Source organism: Microtus ochrogaster, chromosome 16 (assembly GCF_000317375.1).
Source record: "Microtus ochrogaster isolate Prairie Vole_2 chromosome 16, MicOch1.0, whole genome shotgun sequence".
NCBI lineage: Eukaryota > Metazoa > Chordata > Mammalia > Rodentia > Cricetidae > Microtus > Microtus ochrogaster.
In genome coordinates, this window is record NC_022018.1 from 1,185,130 (window position 1) to 1,206,871 (window position 21,742).

The following is a 21,742-nucleotide window of genomic DNA, read 5'->3' on the forward strand; positions in this document are numbered from 1 at the left end:
GAGTTTGGGTCATAGTTATGGAGGTAGAGTCTGAGATCCAGGAGATACATTACCTTGAAACCCTTCTGTTAGAAATTCTGAATGTGGTGGGATTATTTAGCAAAACAAATACCTTCAACTCCTGGCCAAGCTAAGAAAGAAGGTAAGAAGGGACTGACATCCAGATACACTCCTCTCAAAGGCTTCACCCAGTTCCTGGAAGACTTTCTTTTGTGTTCTACTTCTCTAGAGTTCTACCTGTTAATAGTTCCATGAGCTGGGGGCTCAGGCTCTAACGCATAAGGCTTTGATGGGCATGCCTTCAAATCAAACCATATCATAGCTGATATGAATGGAGGTAAAGAAGGGTGGGGGGTCAGCTAATATGGTGGTAGATCAACAAGTCATCTCATCCGACCTGATGAAAGAAGATGCTTGTGTGCCCCCTTTGCATTTATAAGGTGCGCAGGGCAATGTGAGGCTCATGTGAAAAATGAAAGCAATCATCATGACTAGGCTGCTCCTTCTCCTCCCTCAATCACATTATTCATTTTGTCTAAAATAACTGGAAAGTCTTAACATTACCTATTATACTTATCATATTAATTATACACCTACTTAGGAATTAAAACACTCTACAAGCTAATCTTATCTTGTCCTTCTGATGTTTTCCCTTCCTTACCCACATACTCCCACTTGGTCCCCGTTTTTTTCACACATAGTTTCAAGATAGTGCGGGAGGAGAATTAGGTGCCGAGCTTTAAAATGACATATACTGTACCTGTATTCAGTCCATATAGTTTTTCCATTGAGCAAAGAGAGGGTAACAGGGCAAGTTGTGTGTTGTGATGATGACTAAGATAACGGCTTCCAACTTCGAAATGAGCTTAGCACATTACCTTGATATCAGTTCTCTAGTTCATCAATGAAATCAAGAACCTATGGGATTGTGGAAAACAATAAATGAGGTTTAAAAAAAAACAGCACAATGGCTAGGAGTGCACTTGTGAGTTTGCATGTACATGCATGTAGAGGCCAGAAGTCAGTCCTGGGTGCTGGCCCTCAGGGGCTGCTTGCCTTGCTTTTTGAGACTGGTCTCTCACTAAGACTTGGGACTTGCCAGTTAGACCAGATGGCCTGGATGGCCAGCTCCGGGTATCTGCCTCCATCCCCTTCCTCGGCACTGAGATTACCAGCTTCTGCCACAGTGCATGGTTTTTGATGTGGTGTCGGGCATCAGTCCCAGGTTCTCATGTTTGTGCAGCAGACACTTCACCAGCTTGAGCTGCCCTCACCCAGTCCCTAGTTTTTCTTTCAATTGAAACTAAGACTAAAGATTTTCCTGTGGCTTGATACCTACTGTATTTTCTGTTGTTACCTACCGTGCATGCCTTAATACATTATTTAAAATGTAGAAAACTTAGTTTGGGGGCATTGGGCCAAAAGAAGAAAGGAAAATAATCTAATCTGGCCTGTCAGTATCTCCAGCCTCCCTGGCTTTCTTGTCTAGTGGCTTGCCTGTATTGGGTAATCAACAATTCAAATTTGACTCAAAAGAGAAAATACTAATCTTAATCTCTTCTCCCTCCTGTTATTTTAATTGTGTATATTTTGTTTCTAAACATGGTTCTTTGGGAAAAACAGAGTATGTTTACTACAGAAAAACACATCCTTTTAGCTCAGTAAGTTTGGAAGCAGAAGTCTGTCGCCATGGTGAAAAGGTAGAGAAGGAGTGGTGTTAATAGACCTTAGCACAGTGGTGATTCGGGTTTTAAAGTATGAAAGAAAGCCTCCTTAGTCTTCCCCTAAAACAGCACCCTGAGCTCTAAGTTGGGTTAAACTGGTGAAAGAGAAAGGAGCCAACCATACCATGATCGCTCAGAATGGCCCAGAAGCATGGGAATTAGGCACCCCTTACCTTCACAGCACATGGGAGCCTAATTAGTCCTCCACTGTTTGGGGGAAAAGCATTGAAATACTTCTGAATGCTTAGTAGCAGAATCACAGACGTGTAATCATGCGCTAATCCTTGGCCCCTGAAGTTGCCAAAGTGGTACAGCATCAGTGCGCGTAAGAACCGCCAAGGTAAGAATGAGCTGTCATTTCTATTTCTTCTCCAGGCTAATTTCGGGCCCCAAGCAATCACTTCCTCTCTAGACCTTCATGCCATGTCTGAGTTTCTCTCCCTGGATTACTTTCCACACTGTATTCTGGCAGGGTCTATTTATTCTTTCCTGTTCCTCCATGTGATTGAATGTCTACAGAGTTATTCAAGGGTAATATAATTTATTCCTTTTTAGTAGTTATAAACTAAATTTCTTTAGATATCTTTTGCTCTGTCCTCTGTTGCCCTGTTTATATTATCTTAATTTTTCCTATCCATTCATTTACATGGTTGTATCCTAAAATAAAAACTTTTAATATACCTGTTAATCTGACAAGATATTGATAAATATTAAATTTTATTTTAAGAATACATATATATATGTATATTAGTGGTATATTGCACGTTCATATGAGTATGTAAGTGTAAGCTCATACATGGGCATGTGCCTCTGATGCCAGAGGTTGATGTTGAGTGTCATACATGTTCATGAGTATGGGCACATATGTGTGTAAGCTCATGTATGGACATGTGCCTTTGGATGCTAGAGGTTAATGGTGAGTGTCATCTTCAGTTACTCTTCACCTTATTTTTTGAGTCATGTGTTTTGTTTTTGTTTTTCCATTGGAACTGGACCTCATCAATTCAGGCATGCTGGCTACTGAGATCCCGGAGTCTACTAATCCACTACCCCTCACCCCCACCCCCTGTTCTGGCTCTAGGATTACAGATCTACTGTGTCTGCACTCAGCTGTTTTTGTTGCTGGGGATCTGAACCCAGGTCCCCATCCTTCTGCTTTAAGCACTTCACAGACGGAGTCATCTCCCCAGCCCCCTAAATATATTACTTTTATGGATATTTCCCCTTTCAAAACTGTTGCAATGAAACTCACCTCACGTAGGCTTTGGAGCTAATTTTGGAGTCATTTCTCAAGAAAATCACCCTGCTGCCACCATGCAGCAAGAGTTTCCTGTTTCAGCCAGACTGGCATTATGAACCTAACTGGTCAGGTGAGAACAGATACCAAATACATTTAATAGCTTTCATAGCTCATGGCAGTCCTACAGGATGAAAATACAGGCTAAAAAGATTTTTAGAAGGATATGAAACATATCCTAAAAACCATTCTGAAGGAGAGTTAGAAAATTCTGCTTGGCTAATAGCAGAAAAATTGATGTAAGGACTAGTTTCTAAGGACTGTAGAAACGTAACTTCATTTTCTAGGTATGTTTCCATATTTCTGGTAATTAATTGAACTTAGTTTAATTGACCTTGAACAACATAATGGTCATGTTTTTTATGACATTTTTTTATGTATGTGTGTGGGCATGTTCATCCAGGGGGTACAGAGTTCAGAGGGCTCCTTGTGAGAATCGGTTCTTTCATTACACCATGAGCATCCTAGGAATTGAACTTGGGTCATCAGGCTTGGCAGCTAGTGCTTACGATACCCACTCAGTCATCTTTCCAGTCCCTAAAGTAATATATATACGTATATATATACAGGATACATGTAGAGAATATGTTTTTAATAACAGCATTAGCAATATGTCTGTTTTATTGTCTCTAGGTCTATATTTAATAAGAAGGAGCTACTGGAGTTTGCTGAACTTGGCTGCTACTTGGAATATGATCTCTTTGGTACGGAGCTCCTTAATTACCAGTTGAGCCCAGATATCGATATGCCTGATGATAACAAAAGAATTAAAAGGTAAATATGCTGGAATCTCTCATCACATTCTCTTCTGCCAGTCCTTTGGGCTTGTTATATCTGGGTGAGTATTAGCAAAGATGTGGAAAATAGTAAGCAGGCTGAAGCAGCATTGGCAGAGAAAAATAGATCTGAGCTGTTCCAGGGAGAAAATCTTTATATATTATTTCAAGAGGAAAATGAGTCATAGTAAGTAGGCTAAAGCTATCAGAGCCTTAGAAGCTCAGTGCAGATGGACAGCTGACAAGGGACAGGCAATGCCCTACCTTTGCCATGACAAGGAGAGAATGAAAGCCATTCCCCCTCTTACCCATAGTGGAACCAGTTCTTCCTTCCTCGGGTTGATCTCCCTCAAGCCAAGATTTTCTGCAACTGTCATTTTAAATGCTTTATTTGATGTGTCCATTAAGGTGGGGATTACAACTTAAATGATAAAATGCCACATGTCAACACCATACATCACACCGTCCCAACTTTGTCTATTGTGTGATAAAGCAAACCATGACAGAATTCATTCTTTGATAAAGTTGAAGATGGCTACATTGTTTGGTGTTGGTCACAGAGCGGCATGAAGATTGAAGATTAAATGAGCCAAGATAGGGAGTCAGAGAGGAGAAATATGTCTGAGATTGACAAAGAAGACTTTACTTTAGGAGTATCTTAGTATTGTTATCCCTAAAATAATAACTAATATCAGAGTGTGAAGCTCAGAGCTGGGATCTGAACTGAGATATAAAAGTAGGCATAATCAATTGTTCAAATCTTGGGAATACGTAAGATCATGAAGAGAAGAGGACGGAGACCTGTGGGCACAGGTGCTGAATAGATGGAATCAGTAACAGCATCTTAGGGACAAGTAGGAAGACGTGTTTCCAAGCTGATACCATCAGGGGAAATGTAATGGATCTCAGTGAGAAGTCAGGCTTAAGCCAAAAGCTTGGACACCTACAATAGGCAGCAGATATCAAGAAGGATCAAGGTTGAAGGATAACAACTGGATTGCAAATTAGGAGACTCTGGTGGTCAGGAAGTGTGGTCTCAGTAGAAGGCTTGAGAAATGAGTAGGTGCTAAGGAAGCAGGCAGGGAACGTGAAGCTACTCTGCAAAACTGCAGTAGTGGAGAGAAACAGGAAGCTGGACCAACGCAGGTGGGCCATGGAAACATTTTCCAAAGCTGAACAGTTTATGAAGCTAAGATCAGAAGTTGGGAGGGACAGAGACAGAAAGAATATGTCCAAGAAAGAATGGTAATTCTAAGAGATTAATACACACTTTACGTATAATACAGCACACAGAGTTTTTCTATGAACGCCTGGTACTGCTTATGGAAATATTCAGTGAATGTTCACACAAAGATGTCTGGGAAGATAAGAAATGTAGAGTCAGGTGCTTAAGGAGGCAAATAGGTGGAATTTGGGGAGTGAGGTGAACATTATTTGAGAGAGTATTTCTCCTCTGAATTGGAAAAGCAGGACACAAACAATAATGTTGATAAGATAAGTGTCTTAGCAAGAATATCCAGAACTGAAGCCAAATGCTTTTTGGTATATGAGGGTCTTCTTTCTATGTGTTGCTTTCATTGGTCAAAAAAAAGAAACTGCCTTGGCTTTTTGATAGGGCAGAATTTAGATAGGTGGAGTAGACAGAACAGAATGCTGGGAGAGCCATGGCTTTCCTCTTCAAGACAGACGCTGGTTAGATTCATGCCAGTAAGCCACAGTCAAGTGGCGATACACATTAATGGAAATGGGTTAAACTAATATGTGAGAGTTAGCCAATAAGGGGCTGGAGATAATGGGCCAGGCAGCGTTTAAATGAATACAATTTGTGTGTTGTTATTTTGGGGTATAAGCTAGCCGGGCGGCTAGGAGCCGGGCGGGAAGCCGCCTGTCGCTCCTTCTATTACGACCTTTGTGCTCTCCAGTCTTGGTGGGAGGCAGACATGATTTTCTCCTGAGAAAGAAGGGGTAGATTAAAGGAAAGGTCCTCTGGGGCACAGGGAAGAGTAGGAATGGGTACTGGTTTGCATGCATATTCTGAGACCCATTCGACCCTGGAAATCATGATGCATGACTGTGTATTGGCACAAGTGCTCATGGTTTGCTGATTGCTTTCCCAAATGAGGTTTTTAATATTGATAATAGTGTAAGTGGAGCACTGTGGGTAGAAGCATTAAATGTGCACACATAAAGAAATCTAGATTGGAATTTTTTTTTTCTTGAAGGCTGCAGTTGGTAGCAAAGGAAGGGTTGAAAAATGAGGGGCAGGGAATCAAAGCTGGAGGTAAGATATGAAAAAATGTGTACATATTTAGAAATAATGTGACAGAAAAGTTAAGCTGTAGACTTTAAAGAAATGGGTGAGTACATGCAATAGGGCAGGGTGAGTGGAGACAGTACCAAGAGGCTGAGTGGCCAGCATGGGAAGCTGAAGATTAAGATTCAGAGGGGGGTGGGTCCTGTGATAACAAGGACCAAAGTATGGGTTTTGAGTAGAAACCTGCTGGAATGGGAATTATAAAAGGAGTGGCGGGCTGTGTTCCCTGCGCCTGGCCAACCTGCATGGCTAGCTTTATACCCGAAATAACAACACACAAATTATATTCTTTTAAACACTGCTTGGCCCATTAGTTCTAGCCTCTTATTGGCTAATTCTCACATCTTGATTAACCCATTTCTAATAATCTGTGTAGCACCACGAGGTGGTGGCTTACCAGGAAGGATCTTAACCTGCATCCATCTTGGAGAGGAGAGCTATAGCATCTGCCTCACTTCCCTTCTTCCCAGCATTCTTTTTGGTCTACTCCACCTATCTAAATTCTGCCCTATCAGGCCAAGCAGTTTTCTTTATTAATTAACCAATGAAAGCAACAGATAGACAGATGACCCACCTACATCAGGGAATGAGCAAAACTAGAAGTAAGAAATAATGTCCATAAACTGAGATATATCAACAGTTGAACATGTACACCATGGTGCTGAATAGAATATCTCAACCCCATGTTCATTCCAAACAAGCTGAAGATTGCTCCCTCAGGAGAGCGACCTTTATGTCTACATAAAGTGGTCCTAGACTGCTGTATATTGGCATTTGTCTACAGTGATCCCAGTAACAGTAAAATATGCTTCCATTTCAATATCATTAGGTAGAGACAGCTAGCTGATGTGTTTTACATAGTTGTGTACAATGAAGACTATTGCACATGAATCAAGTACTTTCTGCAACCGCATCAATGAAACTGTTGTTTCTGTTTTATACTCAATTAGTTCTTTGGCAAACAAATTCATGGCCTCTTTTTGTTCCTTTTTTGTGTGCCTGTGTCTCATGCATGCACCTTTGAAGCACAGGGTGCACATGAACATATGTGCATGAGTATGTGGCTGTCAGAGGTTAATGGCAAGTGTCTTCCTCATGGCTCTCGGTCCTATGAACTGAAACAGGTCTCTTGTTGATCCCAAAGTCTGCTGATTCAGCTAGTCTAGCTAGCCAGCTTGCTCCAGGGATCCCCTGACTCCACAAGCCATGGCTGGCATTACAAGTAGGCTACTATATCGCATATTTTCTTATGTGATCTTCATTCTTATGCAGCATTATCTCAAGACAAGACAAACTTGGGGCTAGCGAGATGACTCAGCAATTAACACTACTTCTGTCTCGTGGGGCTGGAGTTTGGTTCCCAGCACCCATTTCAGGGACTTACAACCACCTGTAACTATAGTTCCAGGGAATCTGATGCCCTTTTTAGCCTCCTCAGGTACCTGCATGCATATGGTATGCTTCACACATACACACACACACGCATGCACTCACGTGCACGCACGTGCACACACACAAAAATTCATTTTCAAATAGATCTTCAATAACTCTTTCATGATGAATTTTAAATTCAGTTTGGCAAGAGAGGTTTCCACTCTGGATCTGACTTTTCTTTCTAAAGCTCTTCGGCCAATGGGGTGTGGCCTGTGCCTTCTGTGAGGTTCCCAGGCCTTCTGGAACAAGAAGGGAGGGGTGATAAGGGGGATATGATAATGACTGACTTCCCAATTAATCCTTCTTAACTGTGTTGGGCTATTAATTCAAGAACAAAAAATCTAATTTTGGTTATCTCTTATTGTGCCAGTGTAAGCATTCTTTATGTATTAAACATTGAATAATGTGTATATGTGTGCATGTAAAAATATCTGTATGTGCTATACGTATGCTTGTGTATTTCTTACTTATTTGTTCTTAAATTAATACTGTGTATTTGTTCAGTCTACCCAGCTAGTGATGATGACTGGGTAACCTTTGGAGTTGTGTGCATCCCTGGCCCTCACTGTCCCCATGGGCTGAGCACTTGCTTTGCGACACTCAGGGACAGTCTTTTCCCAGCCTGGGGAATCTGGAGCCTCCCGAGTGCAGGAATGTCGGCACACGCTTCTGCCTACCTCTGGTTCTCAGAACCAGAAATTCTGTGTCTAACACCTGTTTTCAATCTTATGCTCCATTTCTCAAATCTTATTATATCTCTGCCTTTTCACACTTTGTAGTCTCTCTCTAATATTTGTTTGCAAAACATGGACTCATTTGTATTGCTATAATTACTGTGATTTTTTTTTGTCTTCTCATCTGTAGTGGTTCCTCCCTTCTGGCAGCTTCTTTGTAATGCCTGTTCTTCTGCACGGTGCCGCACCATCAGAGTTGAACTCTCAGGGTAGGCTTGTCCAGGCGCATTCCGCTCCCGATTGGCATGATTGTGTTTCTGGAACCAGAACATTATTGTGCCCATGAAATAACACAGCTCTGGTGCCGTGACTGCATTGTGCTTTCTACGTGTTTTCTCTGCCCCACCCCCGAAAATGAATTTATTCATAGTTTAACCAAAATAGGAAGAGAAGGTCTCCAAGTTTCTTTTCTCCTTTTCTGGGGTGGTGTTACAATTCTGTATGGCTCTCATTTTTAATTACATGCATTTAATCTATCTATTATTCTCTCTTATAACTTTCCAAATTAAGAACCTTGTGTTTCAAGGTGGGATACAGGTATGTTATAGGAATTTTTCGTTGTATGTTGTCATAGTAATGACACATCAAAATTCTCGGAGAAGGAACGACTCTACCACTGAACCACAGCCTCAGCTTGAGGAGGAATGACCCAGCTTTTCTTTTGTTGTTTTGGGGAAACCAAAGTCTGAAATAGGTCAGGCGTGCAACCCTGACGTGGCCTGAGGCCAGGTAATCCTGAAGTCACACTCCAGCTCCCCAACTTCAGCCTCTGGGTGGGATTCCATTACAGACCTGTGTGTCTCTACCCCATCCTTATAGGCAGTGCTGGGGACTGAGCCCAGAGCCTGTGATGCATTAGGCCTAAGCTCGCTACACCTGCAACAGGAGATACAGTTCTCAGATAATAAGGAAATATGTACAACCCTGAGGACTGCTCAGGAAAATCAGTCAGGCAGCAAGTGCACCCGAAAAGCTCCCATTACTGCGACATTCCATTCTGATCAGTGTCACCCTGGGCTCTGTATTGCACGTGTATTCTATCAAACGTCTCCCTGTGTATGATAAATGGCCACACAAATGATCTTAGCGAATTCCCCTGAACTACAGTTTTTTTTTTTTCAAAAAGTACCTGCAGATCAGGACTTCAGGACCAATTTTAGCAAGCCAAATAGCGCTAGTGGCCTAAATGAGATTAGGGGTTGTGCCTGCTGAATGCTGGTTTCTTCCCTGAGTACCCAGACTGGTTCTTCACTATGGTGCCTACATTCCTTTGACCTTCAGATAGGTCTAATATTCAATTGTAACTTAGTTTAAAGGTTCTCTGAGGGCAGTCTTTTGTGCCATGGATTTTTGAGGACCACAGTAGTTATTAAACAGGACTCATGCCTGAGAAAGCCAAGAAATGATCCTATCTATCCACCAAAACAAGAGTTTTCAGCCAAGCCCCAGAGGAAGAGCGAGATCCATCCACCTACATCCATTTGATAGGCGATCCTCACAAGACTGCACAGAATCCCAGAGAAAAGCCATTGTTCACAAGTTGCACCTCTGACATCAAAGGCCCACGGCAGTTGGGGACAGACACTGCCCAGAGTGCAGACACGTACAGATGGTGGTTGTCAGGGGGTGACTCATGCTGCAGATTGCAGCTCTTAACTAGGCAAAGAGGATTACTTTTATTTTATTATTTATTTTTTACAGTCAGGGAGCTGTCTTTTAGTCAACCGACTATGGATTTAAAGGGGCAGCTTGTTATTTTAGCTTCCTTGTTGACAAGGAAGATAGACTAAAAAACTTTAGGTCAGTTTCTGCTAACGCTCAGAGGCTACCACTAAGTCAGAATTCCTGTGTTCAGAGGACCAGATGGCTCGAATACAGAGGACTTCGCCAGCCCGTCTTCATTGACTGCATAACCACATGGCACGGGCCTTCCACTTGACAATCAGCTGATCTTACTCGCAGGATTTTATTCACATGAAGAATCCTTTTGTTTTTCTATTTTAATCACAAACGCCCACTGGCTTTAAAAGGGGAGAGAGAGAATGTTATTTCAGAATTGAGACTAAGACAAGCATTTGAGGGAGGAGAGCTGAATATAAAATTATTCAATGAACTGCTTTTGTGGCCATTCATTCAAACGGCCTGACCACTGTAAGCTGTCTTCAGCGCAGCATTGCCAGACACTGTCAGAAATCTCATTGGGTAGAAACGGCTGTGTGCTCAGAATGAGGATCTCATTCATGTTGGTGTGAAGTAACACCTGCATCTTCGCCACGCAGTGTTCATTTAGAAATCTCCTGGTCCATATGCCGCAGCGAAAGGCAGAATCTTTACGAGCACAGTGTGTTCCGGAGTGAAAGGTTAGCGTCTAAGATGTGAGCCTGGTGGCCTGTCACGAGTTAACGTGTTTTTCCTAGGGTCCGCTTCCTGGTGGATGAGGGCTATGAAGATCGGATTCTCATGGCGCATGACATACACACGAAGCACCGACTGATGAAGTACGGAGGTCATGGCTACTCACATATTCTCACCAACATTGTTCCTAAGATGCTCCTTAGAGGCGTAGCCGAGAGAGCTGTCGATAAGATCCTCATAGAAAACCCTAGGCGATGGCTAACTTTTAAATAGGATGGCTGTTTCTGAACACAGACCTCCACGGTAAGATTTGCAGTGGATATTCGGTGATTTCAAATCTACTCTGAGACGTTAATCCAAGCTCCACGGGACCAGTGATTGATCACTTCCCTCCTATGAGAAACTGGATACCTATCACAGGGACAGCTCTGGTGGGGGCTACAGGGCTCAAGTGAGTCCTATTGCTTTACCTTAATAAAACAAATACAAAAGACTATGTTCCCAAGAGTCATTGTGGATGTCTCCCCCCCACCCCACCCCCCGACTCTCACTACACTACTTGAGAAAAATTAAAGTGTTTCTAGTTAAGTTGCCCCCTTCTGGAGCAATCTAATGTTTGTTGTAATATTGATGATCCTACTAATTATCCTGCTGTTCTTTAATTAATGCTTAATGAATAATATGGCATTTTAAAATCACTTTTGCAACAAGGGAAGTTAAATTCTGAGGCTCTCTTTCCCAAAGGAGATAGCAATAAAATTACCAGATTACAACAATAAAAATATTTTTGAAAAGTTAACTGTGTTTTCCCTCTATCTATGTAAACTTATAATAAATCAGTTTTGCTGACTCTGGCTTTCCCGTCTCCATTTTTGCTGTTAATTGTGTTGTGTTTTGCAAAGTCTGTCTGAGGATACATAACCACAATGCGTTATAAAAATGAAATCATAAAAATAAAAATATATTACATAATATAGTTTAATGGATCATTACAGTAATAATAACAAAGGCCACGATTTAATCAATTCATAAGGTATAATGCAAAGAAAAAGAGAAATGCTTGCCTTAGATATAGTCCCTTTATTTCATTTACTTTTTATTTCTTTTTCCTCAGGCCTAAACAGAGAAAAGAATGCTTATTTATCTAAGAAAAGGTCAGGTCTATTGGAAATGACAGTCTGTTTGTAAATACTCCTCTTTAGAAGAGCTCCAGCTATGAAGTTCTTTGCAAAGGAAGCCTTTCAAAATGTTAGTTAAAATGCTTAATTGATGTACACTGTTGTGTGTAAGTTATCCCTTGAATCCTCGCTATGTGATCTGATGCCTAAGACAAATCTAATCCCTTGCCGCCAATCCATCTTTGATAAATATATGCTGTTAAATAGAAATTAAAACTGTGGCAAGTCATTTGTGAGTTACCATACATATTAGAAGGGCCAAATCAAATTAGTCACTATTCTCGATGAGTGATCTAAGTGGTTTGTTTTAATCATATAAATCATGACAGTTACTCAGACCAAGGCATTTAAACACAGCAAACACTGCCTTTAGATGGGAACACCATGCATAACTCTTGGAAAGTTGAGATTTGCTAAACTAAAGCGATTTCGGTTGATCATAGTTGACCAAGCGCTCTGTGGATTAGAACAGAAAGTGCTGAAGTGAAATGAGTCAGGGGAGCAGCCCAGTTCCTTCAAAGGGAAAAATGCAAATGTCCTTCACCAGGAAAGCAAGCAGACTTTCAAATCTCTGGTTTTGAAATCTACTTGTCAAAGAGTGTTTAAAGGCAATGAAAAGGGAAACAGATTTTCCATGTTACCAGGGGAAGTTGTGTGCTAGGAGGAAGTATTCTCATGCATTTTGATCTTTTCCTTAGATAAGAGCTAGTGCTTGGCAGTGTGTTTTAACTAGAGAGAATGGGTTTGCTCTACACCGTCAGCTTCAATCCTCCAGAAAGAAAAGAACTGACCGCTCACATGTGTGTGTTCCATAAACATCGTGAAGGAGCTCTGCTTGCTTCCTGAAGTCCCTTATTAATGGCCTGCCAGAGAAGGCCATTAAAATATCAATTGCACATGGAATCCAGTAATCATGGGATCAACTAACTCACACATGTGTCATGGGGAGGGGGCATTTGAATCTACTGAGATTTCATTTTCTGGATAATTCTTAAAGAGAACTCACTTTTATTATTTTGCTACTCTATATATTTGTATCATCTAAAATATAGTTCGATCTAAAATAAGTCAAATAATTTGTGCATGGTTCTGTGTGTATACATATATACTTTTTAAATTAGCTTTTTGAGCTGTACAGCCACTGTACCTAGTGACTGAAGCAATGTATATATAATATTTCATCTAACATATATGTATATAAATAAGTGTGTGACAGATATTTATATAAAATATATACACTTTGCTGTCATGTTGGTTCTATGTGAAGCTGTTAATTTTGAAATACCCTCAGGCCACAGATTTTTCACTAACTGTTTGAGGCCTTACTCACTGTCTCCTTGATGACGCATGCAGCAGCTCAAATCAAACTTTTATGCCTTAGGTTACGAACAATCCTTTGTTCCAGAGAAGGCAAAAGCCTCTATCTGACTTCATACCAAAGAATAAATTTCTGTGACTGTTCAAGTGAGTCTAAATGTATTCTATCGACGAAATGGACACGTGGAATTTTCTAAGTACCATACATAACTACACATTTTCACACTGAGAGGGTAATCCTATGATACAATTTCAATCTCTATTTTCTTAAGACTATCACCAGAAGAGAGAAAAAAGAAAATTCACATGAAAAGAAAAACTGTGAAAATGATCACAGGCTTGGGAATTCCCACAAATCCAGAAAATTCCAGGTTAAGGCTTGAAGTTGAATCATTCCCAGGTCTAACTCTAAAGTTAACGAGAGTACAAGGCAAACAATATCTTTGGGGACGAGCAGCATTACTTCAATGAGACCTTCTCCTGCAGGGTAAAATGACTCCTCCCCACACTACAGATAGACTCCAGGTATCTTAATAAGCAGGTAAACTCACAAGAACCAAAGCTGACACATGGATAAAAGCAGCAAGATCACAGTACACCAAAGTATTAGAGATATCGAAGAAATAATTCAGTGTCTTAGATTTTTCTATAAAAATTTGTGGTCTATATAGGACTTCATTCACACGGACACTAACAATAAGGAATATTTGCTTTGGCGGTAGTGGATCACACATCTGCTTATCTTGCCTTAAATACTTTTTTACATAATGTGTGTGAGTGATGCAGATGTGAGTCAGGTAGCATTTGATCTCCCCACATTTACACAACCGAGATGCCCTGCAATCGGCATCCCCCGGGATCCTTGATTCACTGACGTTAGCCATACGAATCCAGCGTCCAAACTCAGAACAGCAAGCTCAGTTTCTGCATTATCAGTCAGCATAAATAATAAATCCAGAAAATGTGCTGTATTTGTTGTTGTTTCCTCCATGGGCTTTCCCACCATCTAATTTGATATAGACTTCATCTCCTGGTTCCAGGTGAAGGACCACACTGTTACTGGCATAGTCGTAATTCTGATCAGCATCTTGGGCAATTGCACTAGCACGCACCTATGTGAAACAGACAATAATTAGAGTTTGTAAAAGAGAATCCTCAAGTTGCCCCTTTTGCATAACAGCAGACTTGCTACCATAGCATACAATGTAGAATAGTGATGCTGCCTTTGGTCCCACAGCTTTAGAAAGAATTTCTGTAGCAACTATGTTATGCATCAACTCTGTTGCTTTAATAAAGGACATTGCAGCAACCTTTTCTATCCTTGTAAATAAAGCATACCAATCCAATTTTCTCTTCGATTACTGTTTTTTCTAATTCCTTGAATCTCCACTTTCAGTCATTTTTTGAAATGGAAATGGCAGTATTGTTTTACATTTTAATTTAAGCCAAGTAACAACATTCCAAACAGCTGTGTACTTCAATGGCTCGTCACAATTATTAGAAAACTGATATCTCAAGTGGCAAAAGACCTAGGGAAATACCACTCTGTTGCTATATAGATGGGGCAGGGGAGATTTTTTGTTTAGAACTTTGGAAATCTGATACAAGCAAAGCCCCCTTTAACCATGCTCTTAAGAGCAGCTTAGCTCATGTAAACGTCTTTGTTCATATATCCCACATTTCCAAACTTCCTTTTATTTTTTATGTTTTTTGACATTTAATTACATATTTCTTTAAATCAACAATATAATCTCATGAGATCCAAAAGTTTTAGAAAGAATTAAATTTGTGACCCACGGTTGCTCAGTTCTCTAGGATTTCTGTATGTATTGTTGCCTAGCTTTTCCTAACTGTGTGACTGTAAATGCGTCTGGCTCTGAGGCTGGGAGCTGACTATAATCTGCTTATGTTCTGCCTTTAGTCTCATTAGAGAGTTGATCAACATTAGCAAACAGTCAAATTGCCCATGCTATCGTGTCAAACAGACATTCTGTCACACTCTCTTCTTCGGCTTCCTTTAGACATATTTTGATTCCACCATGGGGAAAAAAATCTTTCAAAAGGCAGGCTTGTGTGTGATTTATTTCAGTAACACATCTTCTACTCTGTGGCTTGTTTCGGTTCTGCTATAATGGTATTTCCCTGAATAACATAGCAAGTGATTTAGTGGTTTTTGTAAACCTGCACTATGTAATAATGTATGACTTGGGGTATAATATGCGAGGTTTTATCACTTGGCAAAATGAGAGAAATGAGACATAAGTCAAGAATTTCCATGCATGTCTTTCAAAATCTAACTGATGGATTTTCAAATTAAATTTTCATGGGACAATATGTTCTCAAACCAGTGCTGAAATGCCATAAGAGGAGAAGGCTCTTGGACACCACTGAACTTGGAAAGTAATTTGAGCAGTACTCTAATTTTTTTTTTCTTTCTGAGTATCATATAGCAAAAGGAGAGAAGGGCTTAAAGGATTTAGAATTACTTATCACTATGCTAACTGGCATTAATATAATGAAACCAATATGTTGTGTGATTATACTAAAAAGCCTTGATTCAAATGTATGCACCACTAGTGAGGTGATCCATTTTAACCATTACATAATAATGTATTTGGAGTTCATAATATTTCCTAGGAATTAATCTTCAGTTTGTAGAAGCTGAAGGCTTTAGTTCACTTATTTTATCTAGTTATTAAATCCCAGTGAAGAAAAACTACACAATGAGAATATCATCATTATGGCTTGACTTTTAGAACATGGGGACTTTTAATGACTGTGAAAAATTAAAATACAAACTATAAATTATCTGTATTAGCAATATGTTAATTAATCATCAAACTATTATACTTCTCAGCTATTATTAATGAGAATATGGTTTGTTCAGCATTTTGAATATTTAGTATATGTTCTATGACTGTTATCCATTATCATTGTTTTCTACATGAAACCTTTAGGAACCAGGACTCATTGAATTCTTTAATTTAGAGGCCGTAATCTTTTAAAAACATACAATACAGTTTTTGTTCTAGCCACAAAACCAAGTAGCGTTACCATTTTTAATTCAGTAAGTAAAACCACAGAATCCTACTAATGCATTAGTGTGATTCCACAGACAAGAAGGTTATCCTTAGCACATTTTATTTCCTTTGTTGGAAAAGGCCAGTATTGTGGCTTAATAATAAAGAGCAATTCCCTAAGAATTTAACCTATGCAGCTCTAAAGGACTTTTTCAATTAAATACCCACCATCTGCCAGTGTCCATGATGTCAGGAAGCCTGCCCACCCGTCACACTCTCAGAGTATAATGGGACTTGGAATTTCAAGCTCTGATATGTATCCCACTGACTTCAGCAATTCTTCCTTGAAGCCATCAAACTATTGAGGGAGGTAATGTGTTCACCCTGAAGGCTATTTTCGGATTCCGAAATGTGCACCTATTTCAGCATTTTATCAGGGAGTATAATGCATCCTTTTCTCAGCCCGGTATATCTACTTCTTCCTAAATTCTCTTTAATATCTTTTTCTTAGTATGTTAACTGTATCATTTCTGCTTTATCTTTAGTATGTGTTTCTCTGCTTCTCAAGAGAGAACAAATTTGGCATGGCATATCATCACTCTTTCTGACAAATGAGTATAAAACCACACAGTATTCACTCTTTCCGATGTAGTTCATGTCCATTGTTACCATAACTAATAAATTCTTGTGAGTGAAAGGCGTATCTCTAATTATTTTATATGACTAATCTTCTGCCAATTTAGTTTTTATTATGGTGGCTTACGATAATGACATGATAGTAACTATACTCAGAAACTATTTTTTCCAGGTCTTTAACTACAAGAATGCAAGCATTAAGAATTCTTCCTGTATCTATATAAAGCTATTTAAGCTCCATTTTTTTTTACCTTTAATAGGCAATGTGATGGCCTCTGAACAATTGATACCATTAAGTGTAAGCTAATGGTTTCATGGGGAATATGAAAACTATGATCCTTTATAGGGAGTGATAGGCTTGTGAGAATCTAATAGACTGTATAGTTTTAGCATTGTCTTATTCTGGAGGGATTATCATTATACAAAATATTTACAGTAACATTTGCTAATTTAATTAATTGCAACGGATGTTCTGGTGATTTCATTTTCATTGCACTCCCGTGGAACCATAAGCAAAAGGTTAAGTGGCACATCAGGTTAATGTATTGACCTTTGATGTTTCCATCTGTGACCCTACATTCAGCACGAAGCATAAATAAGACGGCCTTCATATGGCTACGATCCAGACACTGCCCCCTCCTACAGTGAAAAACCGCATTCTTCCCGTGGTGCTGCCTCTCTGTGCTTCTCACAACCCACTCAATCCACAGAACACTCTCTGACATGGAGCTCTAAGTTTCTGTTTTTATCAAAACAAATGAGTTCAGCTCAGACGGGGGAACTGTCGTTGTAAGAAACAACCATACAGACTATAATTGAAAATCAAGAATAAAACATTTATTTAAAATTAATAAAAAGGAGATTTTACAAGATTTCCCACTTGGCCCTGGCTGCAGCCCAGACTTTACAAAGCAGTTTTATTCTAAAGACAAAATTCCTTGGTTCTAATATTACAATAACCTTTTTCTAAGACGGCTCACACTGACCTAAGAAGGATGCTGTTTGCCACTAGTCATATGCTTTTCTGAAGTACCTGGTACCCACTTTTGGAAGTAGCAGCAACTGGATAAGCAGCCAATGAAGGGCATTAGAGGTGCTCAACCCCCTTGCTTCCCCGATCCCAAGAGAGTCTGTATGCTCGGGGGCCACAGACAGCAGCTCACGCCCCAGTGGTTTAGAGAACAAAACGTGTATGTTTTCACTTGAGAATCCGTATACAGAGCGCTATCCTTTGCTTCATGGATGTATGCCAGACTCTACCCTCTAAGCACCAGGGTCTCAACTAACTCCACTGTGCTTCTTCCTAGGACTTCCTGCCTTTGCAATCTCCAGATATTTCAAAAATTACCGTTTCTATATTTGTTGACCAAACAGGGATTCTACTACATTTCAGTGGGTGACTCTAAAAATATCTCCCCAATAGAGTAGTGTTTTATGGACCCAACTTTTAAGTCAGACAGAGTCAATTTATAAATAAAAAAAAATGGACCCTATGGCTACCTGCTGGAGGGTGAGGAGGGTTGGCATTCGCAAGCCCTTTAGTCAGCCAGATACAACACTTCTATTTTGGTATAGTGATCTTTGTAACCACATACCTGCAACTCCCGAGCTCACTGTTCCAGGAACAGTTTTTATTTATCTTAGTGTTATTCTCATGCATAATAGCTGTAAGGAACAACCCTGTCAGTGCCTCCTGGTGGCCATGTTTCCTTTTGTTGCTGTTGTTCCTAGTATCTTGGGGGTTCTTTAAGGGGTTTGCAGGAAAGAGGAAGCAAGGGACTTTTAAAAAGTGTATCGTACATTTAGGACATTCATCTTTTACTTTTGAAAATTTTCTGGCACTAAATTGGGTCTTGAGAGGGGATAAAATGAACAAACAAACAAACAAAACAAAGCGATCCTCAAGGTGCTCAGGAGAAGACTGGGATTTAGCTAAAATCCGGGTTTCCGGGGGACCCAAGACCTGCAGCACTCCAGTTCTTGTTAAGTTAAAATTACTGCCTGAAATGAGGCACCTTGAGGGCTAGGTGGGGTCTTTCTTCCTCTCAGTCGGGAAGCAAAGTTTAAGGGCTCAGGAACTACATTCACACAGCAGGCTTACTCAAGTGCCAAGGCCTCACCCTGGTGTCAGCGAGTTGGACTGTGCAGAAAATCCGATTACACTTTTAGATGGAAATGTATCTTCCTCCTGTGGCTAAAAGATCAAGAATGCTTCCGTTTTGCACTGACTTGCCTTTGACTCTAGCAAAGGCAGAGTATCCTTGGCCGGTACTGCAGACCAGTGGCCTCTGTGGCACCACCCACCAGCTCTGAGGAGCAGCTCCGGGTTGGGGCTCATCTGATGCTATTTGACAGCCAAGGCAAGGCGGCTGTGATCAAGAAGGTTAGGGTTAGAAAAGCGTCTACCAGAGTATCCCGGGGGCTCCAGGGTAGTGAAAAGGTTGCACCCCGCCACCTTCCCAACCACCTCCCTGTGTATTTTCCTACTCCAAACAGTGGAGTGGGGTTTTCGTGTCTGGGTGTGAGCTGCTGTACTTCTACCGCGTAAACCCAACTTTTCCTTTTCCCAACAGTTATTCCTTGGAAAACTAACTGGAGTGTAAAGTGACTCTTGAGTTTCACTGCCTAAGAGCTCCGGAGGACCAAACCTTTGTGCGCGCTCGGCAAAGTGCTGTCTGAGCCCCGGAGTGCTATCTCAGACTCACTCTAAGGGTCCTTCCTTTCTCCCTGGGGTCTCGGTCTATCTCCCCTGGCTCTGAAGCCCAGACACGCCCATTTCGGGTTCCGAAAGCCTTCAACATTCTCAGGGAAAGCTGTAAACGACTCTAAGCCACTCTAAGCCCCTGAGGATTTCACCGGCCAGGAATTTTGCCCAGCTCCAGGACTCCCCTTAGCTGTCCCAGAGACAAGTTCCCAGTTTCTCACCCTTCGAGGGTCGTGCTCACAATTTCGCGCACCGAGCACTGATCTGACACCCTAGAACCACCCTCCTCGGGCTCCTTCGAGTACGACCCCCACCTCTCCAGCTTGTCACAGAGTCCCCCTTGCCCTCGCTCCCGGGAGCCGGGTTGCCGCGCCCTTCCTCAGCGGCCTCCCACCCCCATTTCCGGGGTCTCCTCCCTCTTGCTCGCACCTTCCCCGCACTCGCTCCCAGCCCTCCCCACTGCCTGCTCGCGCTCACCTGGTTGTTTTTGCAGAGATCAGCCCACATGCTGGTGCCGTCCCCTCCGCGCATCAGGACGTGGTAGGTGAAGAAGTAGATACCCGGGATAGAGCAGGTGAACTTGCCCGTAGTGGGATCATAGTGGTTTCCGAGGTTTGTGACCACGTCGTCGAACTTGAGCACCTCGTAGCCTTCGTGTTGCCTTTTGAGGCCAGCGTAAAAGGCGATCTTGGGCACCGTGCTGTAGGTGGCCGCGCTGATAGCCCCAGCCGCGTTCAGGCCAGGCGCTCCAGGCGGGCCAGGCAGGCCTTGGCGGCCAGGTTCGCCCTTCTCGCCCGGGGGGCCCACAGGGCCCGGTGGTCCGGGCTCTCCTGGGGGCCCACGCGGGCCTGCCTTCCCCGGCCTACCGGCCTCGCCTTTGGGACCCTGGATGAAGGTGGGGAGGGACTGCATGAGGCCGCGGTCCGGAGTGGCGGCGGTGCTGGGAGCCTTGGTGCCCCCGTAGGGGTCGCAGACCATGCGGCAGGTGCCCAGCATCTCGTAGTGCGCCGACGTGCCGGCCGAGCTCACCAGCACCGGGATGAGGATGACCAGCAGAAGCACCATCACCACCCCCAGCGCCCCGGCGGCGATTAGGCGCCTCCTGCTGCCCACGAGCCGGCTCAGCGCGGGCCGATCCTCTTGTCTGCTTTTGGACAAAATTTTGAAGGTTGGGCGGGGACCTCCTCAGAGCCGAAAACAATCCCCCTTCGAACCCCAACTCCCCTGGGCGGGCGCGCGCCGGTCGCTCTTCTCCGGCTCTTGCTCCCCCCGCTGAGGCTGCGGCTGGGGAGGGAGCTGGGGCGCCAAGTGACTTGATCTGAAGTCCCGAGCGGGGGGTGAGGACTGGGGGAGGGGTGCTCAGGGCTCCCTCTCGCCTCCAGCCAGCCCCTTAGCACCTGTGGCTGAGGCGGGTGCCCGCACGGCCACCCCACCCGGAGGGCAGAGCCAGCCGCTGCCTCCTGAGCTCGCCCCGGGCGTCTCACACTTTTATGGTGCTGTTGCCGGTGATCGACTTTTCCTTTTTTGCAGACTGCGCCAGTTCTCACCAACTTTCCGTCTGAAGTTGCCTTTTTTTCCTGGACCTTGTTTCTTTTCTTTCTCTGGCTGGGTTTGTCCCTTGCCTCTTTTCTTTCTTTTTTTCTTCCTCTTTTGCAGCCACCACAACTCTAATAGAAGTGCAACCCCAAAGCCCCTAGTGGGCTGAGGGAGCTCAGGTCGGGCGCCCCCGAGATGTGCGAAGCGGTGCCGGTGTGCTGGATCAGCGGCTCAGAGAAGCTTAGGGTTGGAGATAGGAGCTAGCCAGCAGCAGCGAGAGCCCAACGAGAGAGGCTGAACGCAGAATTCTGCCTGGGTACCACCTGCCAGGAGAAGAGGAGGCTGACAAACGCGCGCCGGAGCAATTTATAGGAACCCAAGGCACAGAGGAAGGGGAGCCGCTTTGGCATCTCTCTGCAGCATCTGCTCTGCTCATCCCACTCACACAGAGTTTGGCATTACTCTGACAATGTGGGATTTTTTTTTTCGGCCTCTCTCTCTCTCTCTCTTTTTTTTTTCCCTCTCTTCAAGGGATGAACAGTGAAATACTGAATACTCCCTCATTTAACCCAGGTGATGGCAGCGCCCTAGCTGGACATAACTAAGGGAGTGAGACAGCTGTGCAACAGCTCTCAGGACTCAAGGGTCACACCTAAATCTATTTCCCAAGAGCCAGCAGCCCTGTTTGGAGATGGAAGTGAAGGTTGAAAGGCGGGA

The 21,742-nt window shown here is 42.6% G+C and overlaps 2 protein-coding genes across 3 annotated transcripts in view; one reads left to right on the plus strand and one right to left on the minus strand.

Moving 5' to 3' along the window:
* The window catches only part of Pter (phosphotriesterase related), a 63,394-nt gene extending 51,966 nt beyond the window's left edge, over positions 1–11,428 (plus strand). The window contains exons 4-6 of one of the 2 annotated variants that reach the window (XM_013348955.1): positions 3,655–3,795; positions 8,410–8,488; positions 10,697–10,852. In XM_013348955.1, the coding sequence (XP_013204409.1) occupies positions 3,655–3,795; positions 8,410–8,440 (172 nt within the window). In that variant the 3' untranslated portion in view covers positions 8,441–8,488; positions 10,697–10,852. Of the gene's footprint in view, positions 1–3,654; positions 3,796–8,409; positions 8,489–10,696 lie in introns of both variants that reach the window. The other variant, XM_005354627.1, reaches the window with a different exon arrangement.
* A 266-nt stretch (positions 11,429–11,694) lies between these two features.
* Positions 11,695–21,449, minus strand: C1ql3 (complement C1q like 3). The gene is made up of 2 exons (XM_005354628.3): positions 19,967–21,449; positions 11,695–14,241 (listed from the first exon to the last, which is right to left on the minus strand). The coding sequence occupies exons 1-2, from the start codon at positions 20,552–20,554 to the stop codon at positions 14,062–14,064; spliced, it is 768 nt and encodes a 255-aa protein (XP_005354685.1). The 5' UTR covers positions 20,555–21,449; the 3' UTR covers positions 11,695–14,061.
* Positions 21,450–21,742: the final 293 nt, after the last annotated feature.

Coding starts and splice junctions, on each gene's coding strand:
- C1ql3 (XM_005354628.3), bottom strand. CDS start 20,554: ATGGTGCTTCTGCTGGTCATCCTCATCCCGGTGCTGGTGAGCTCGGCC. Junction 14,242..19,966: donor ATCTCTGCAAAAACAACCAG/GTGAGCGCGAGC, acceptor TGTTTCACATAG/GTGCGTGCTAGTGCAATTGC.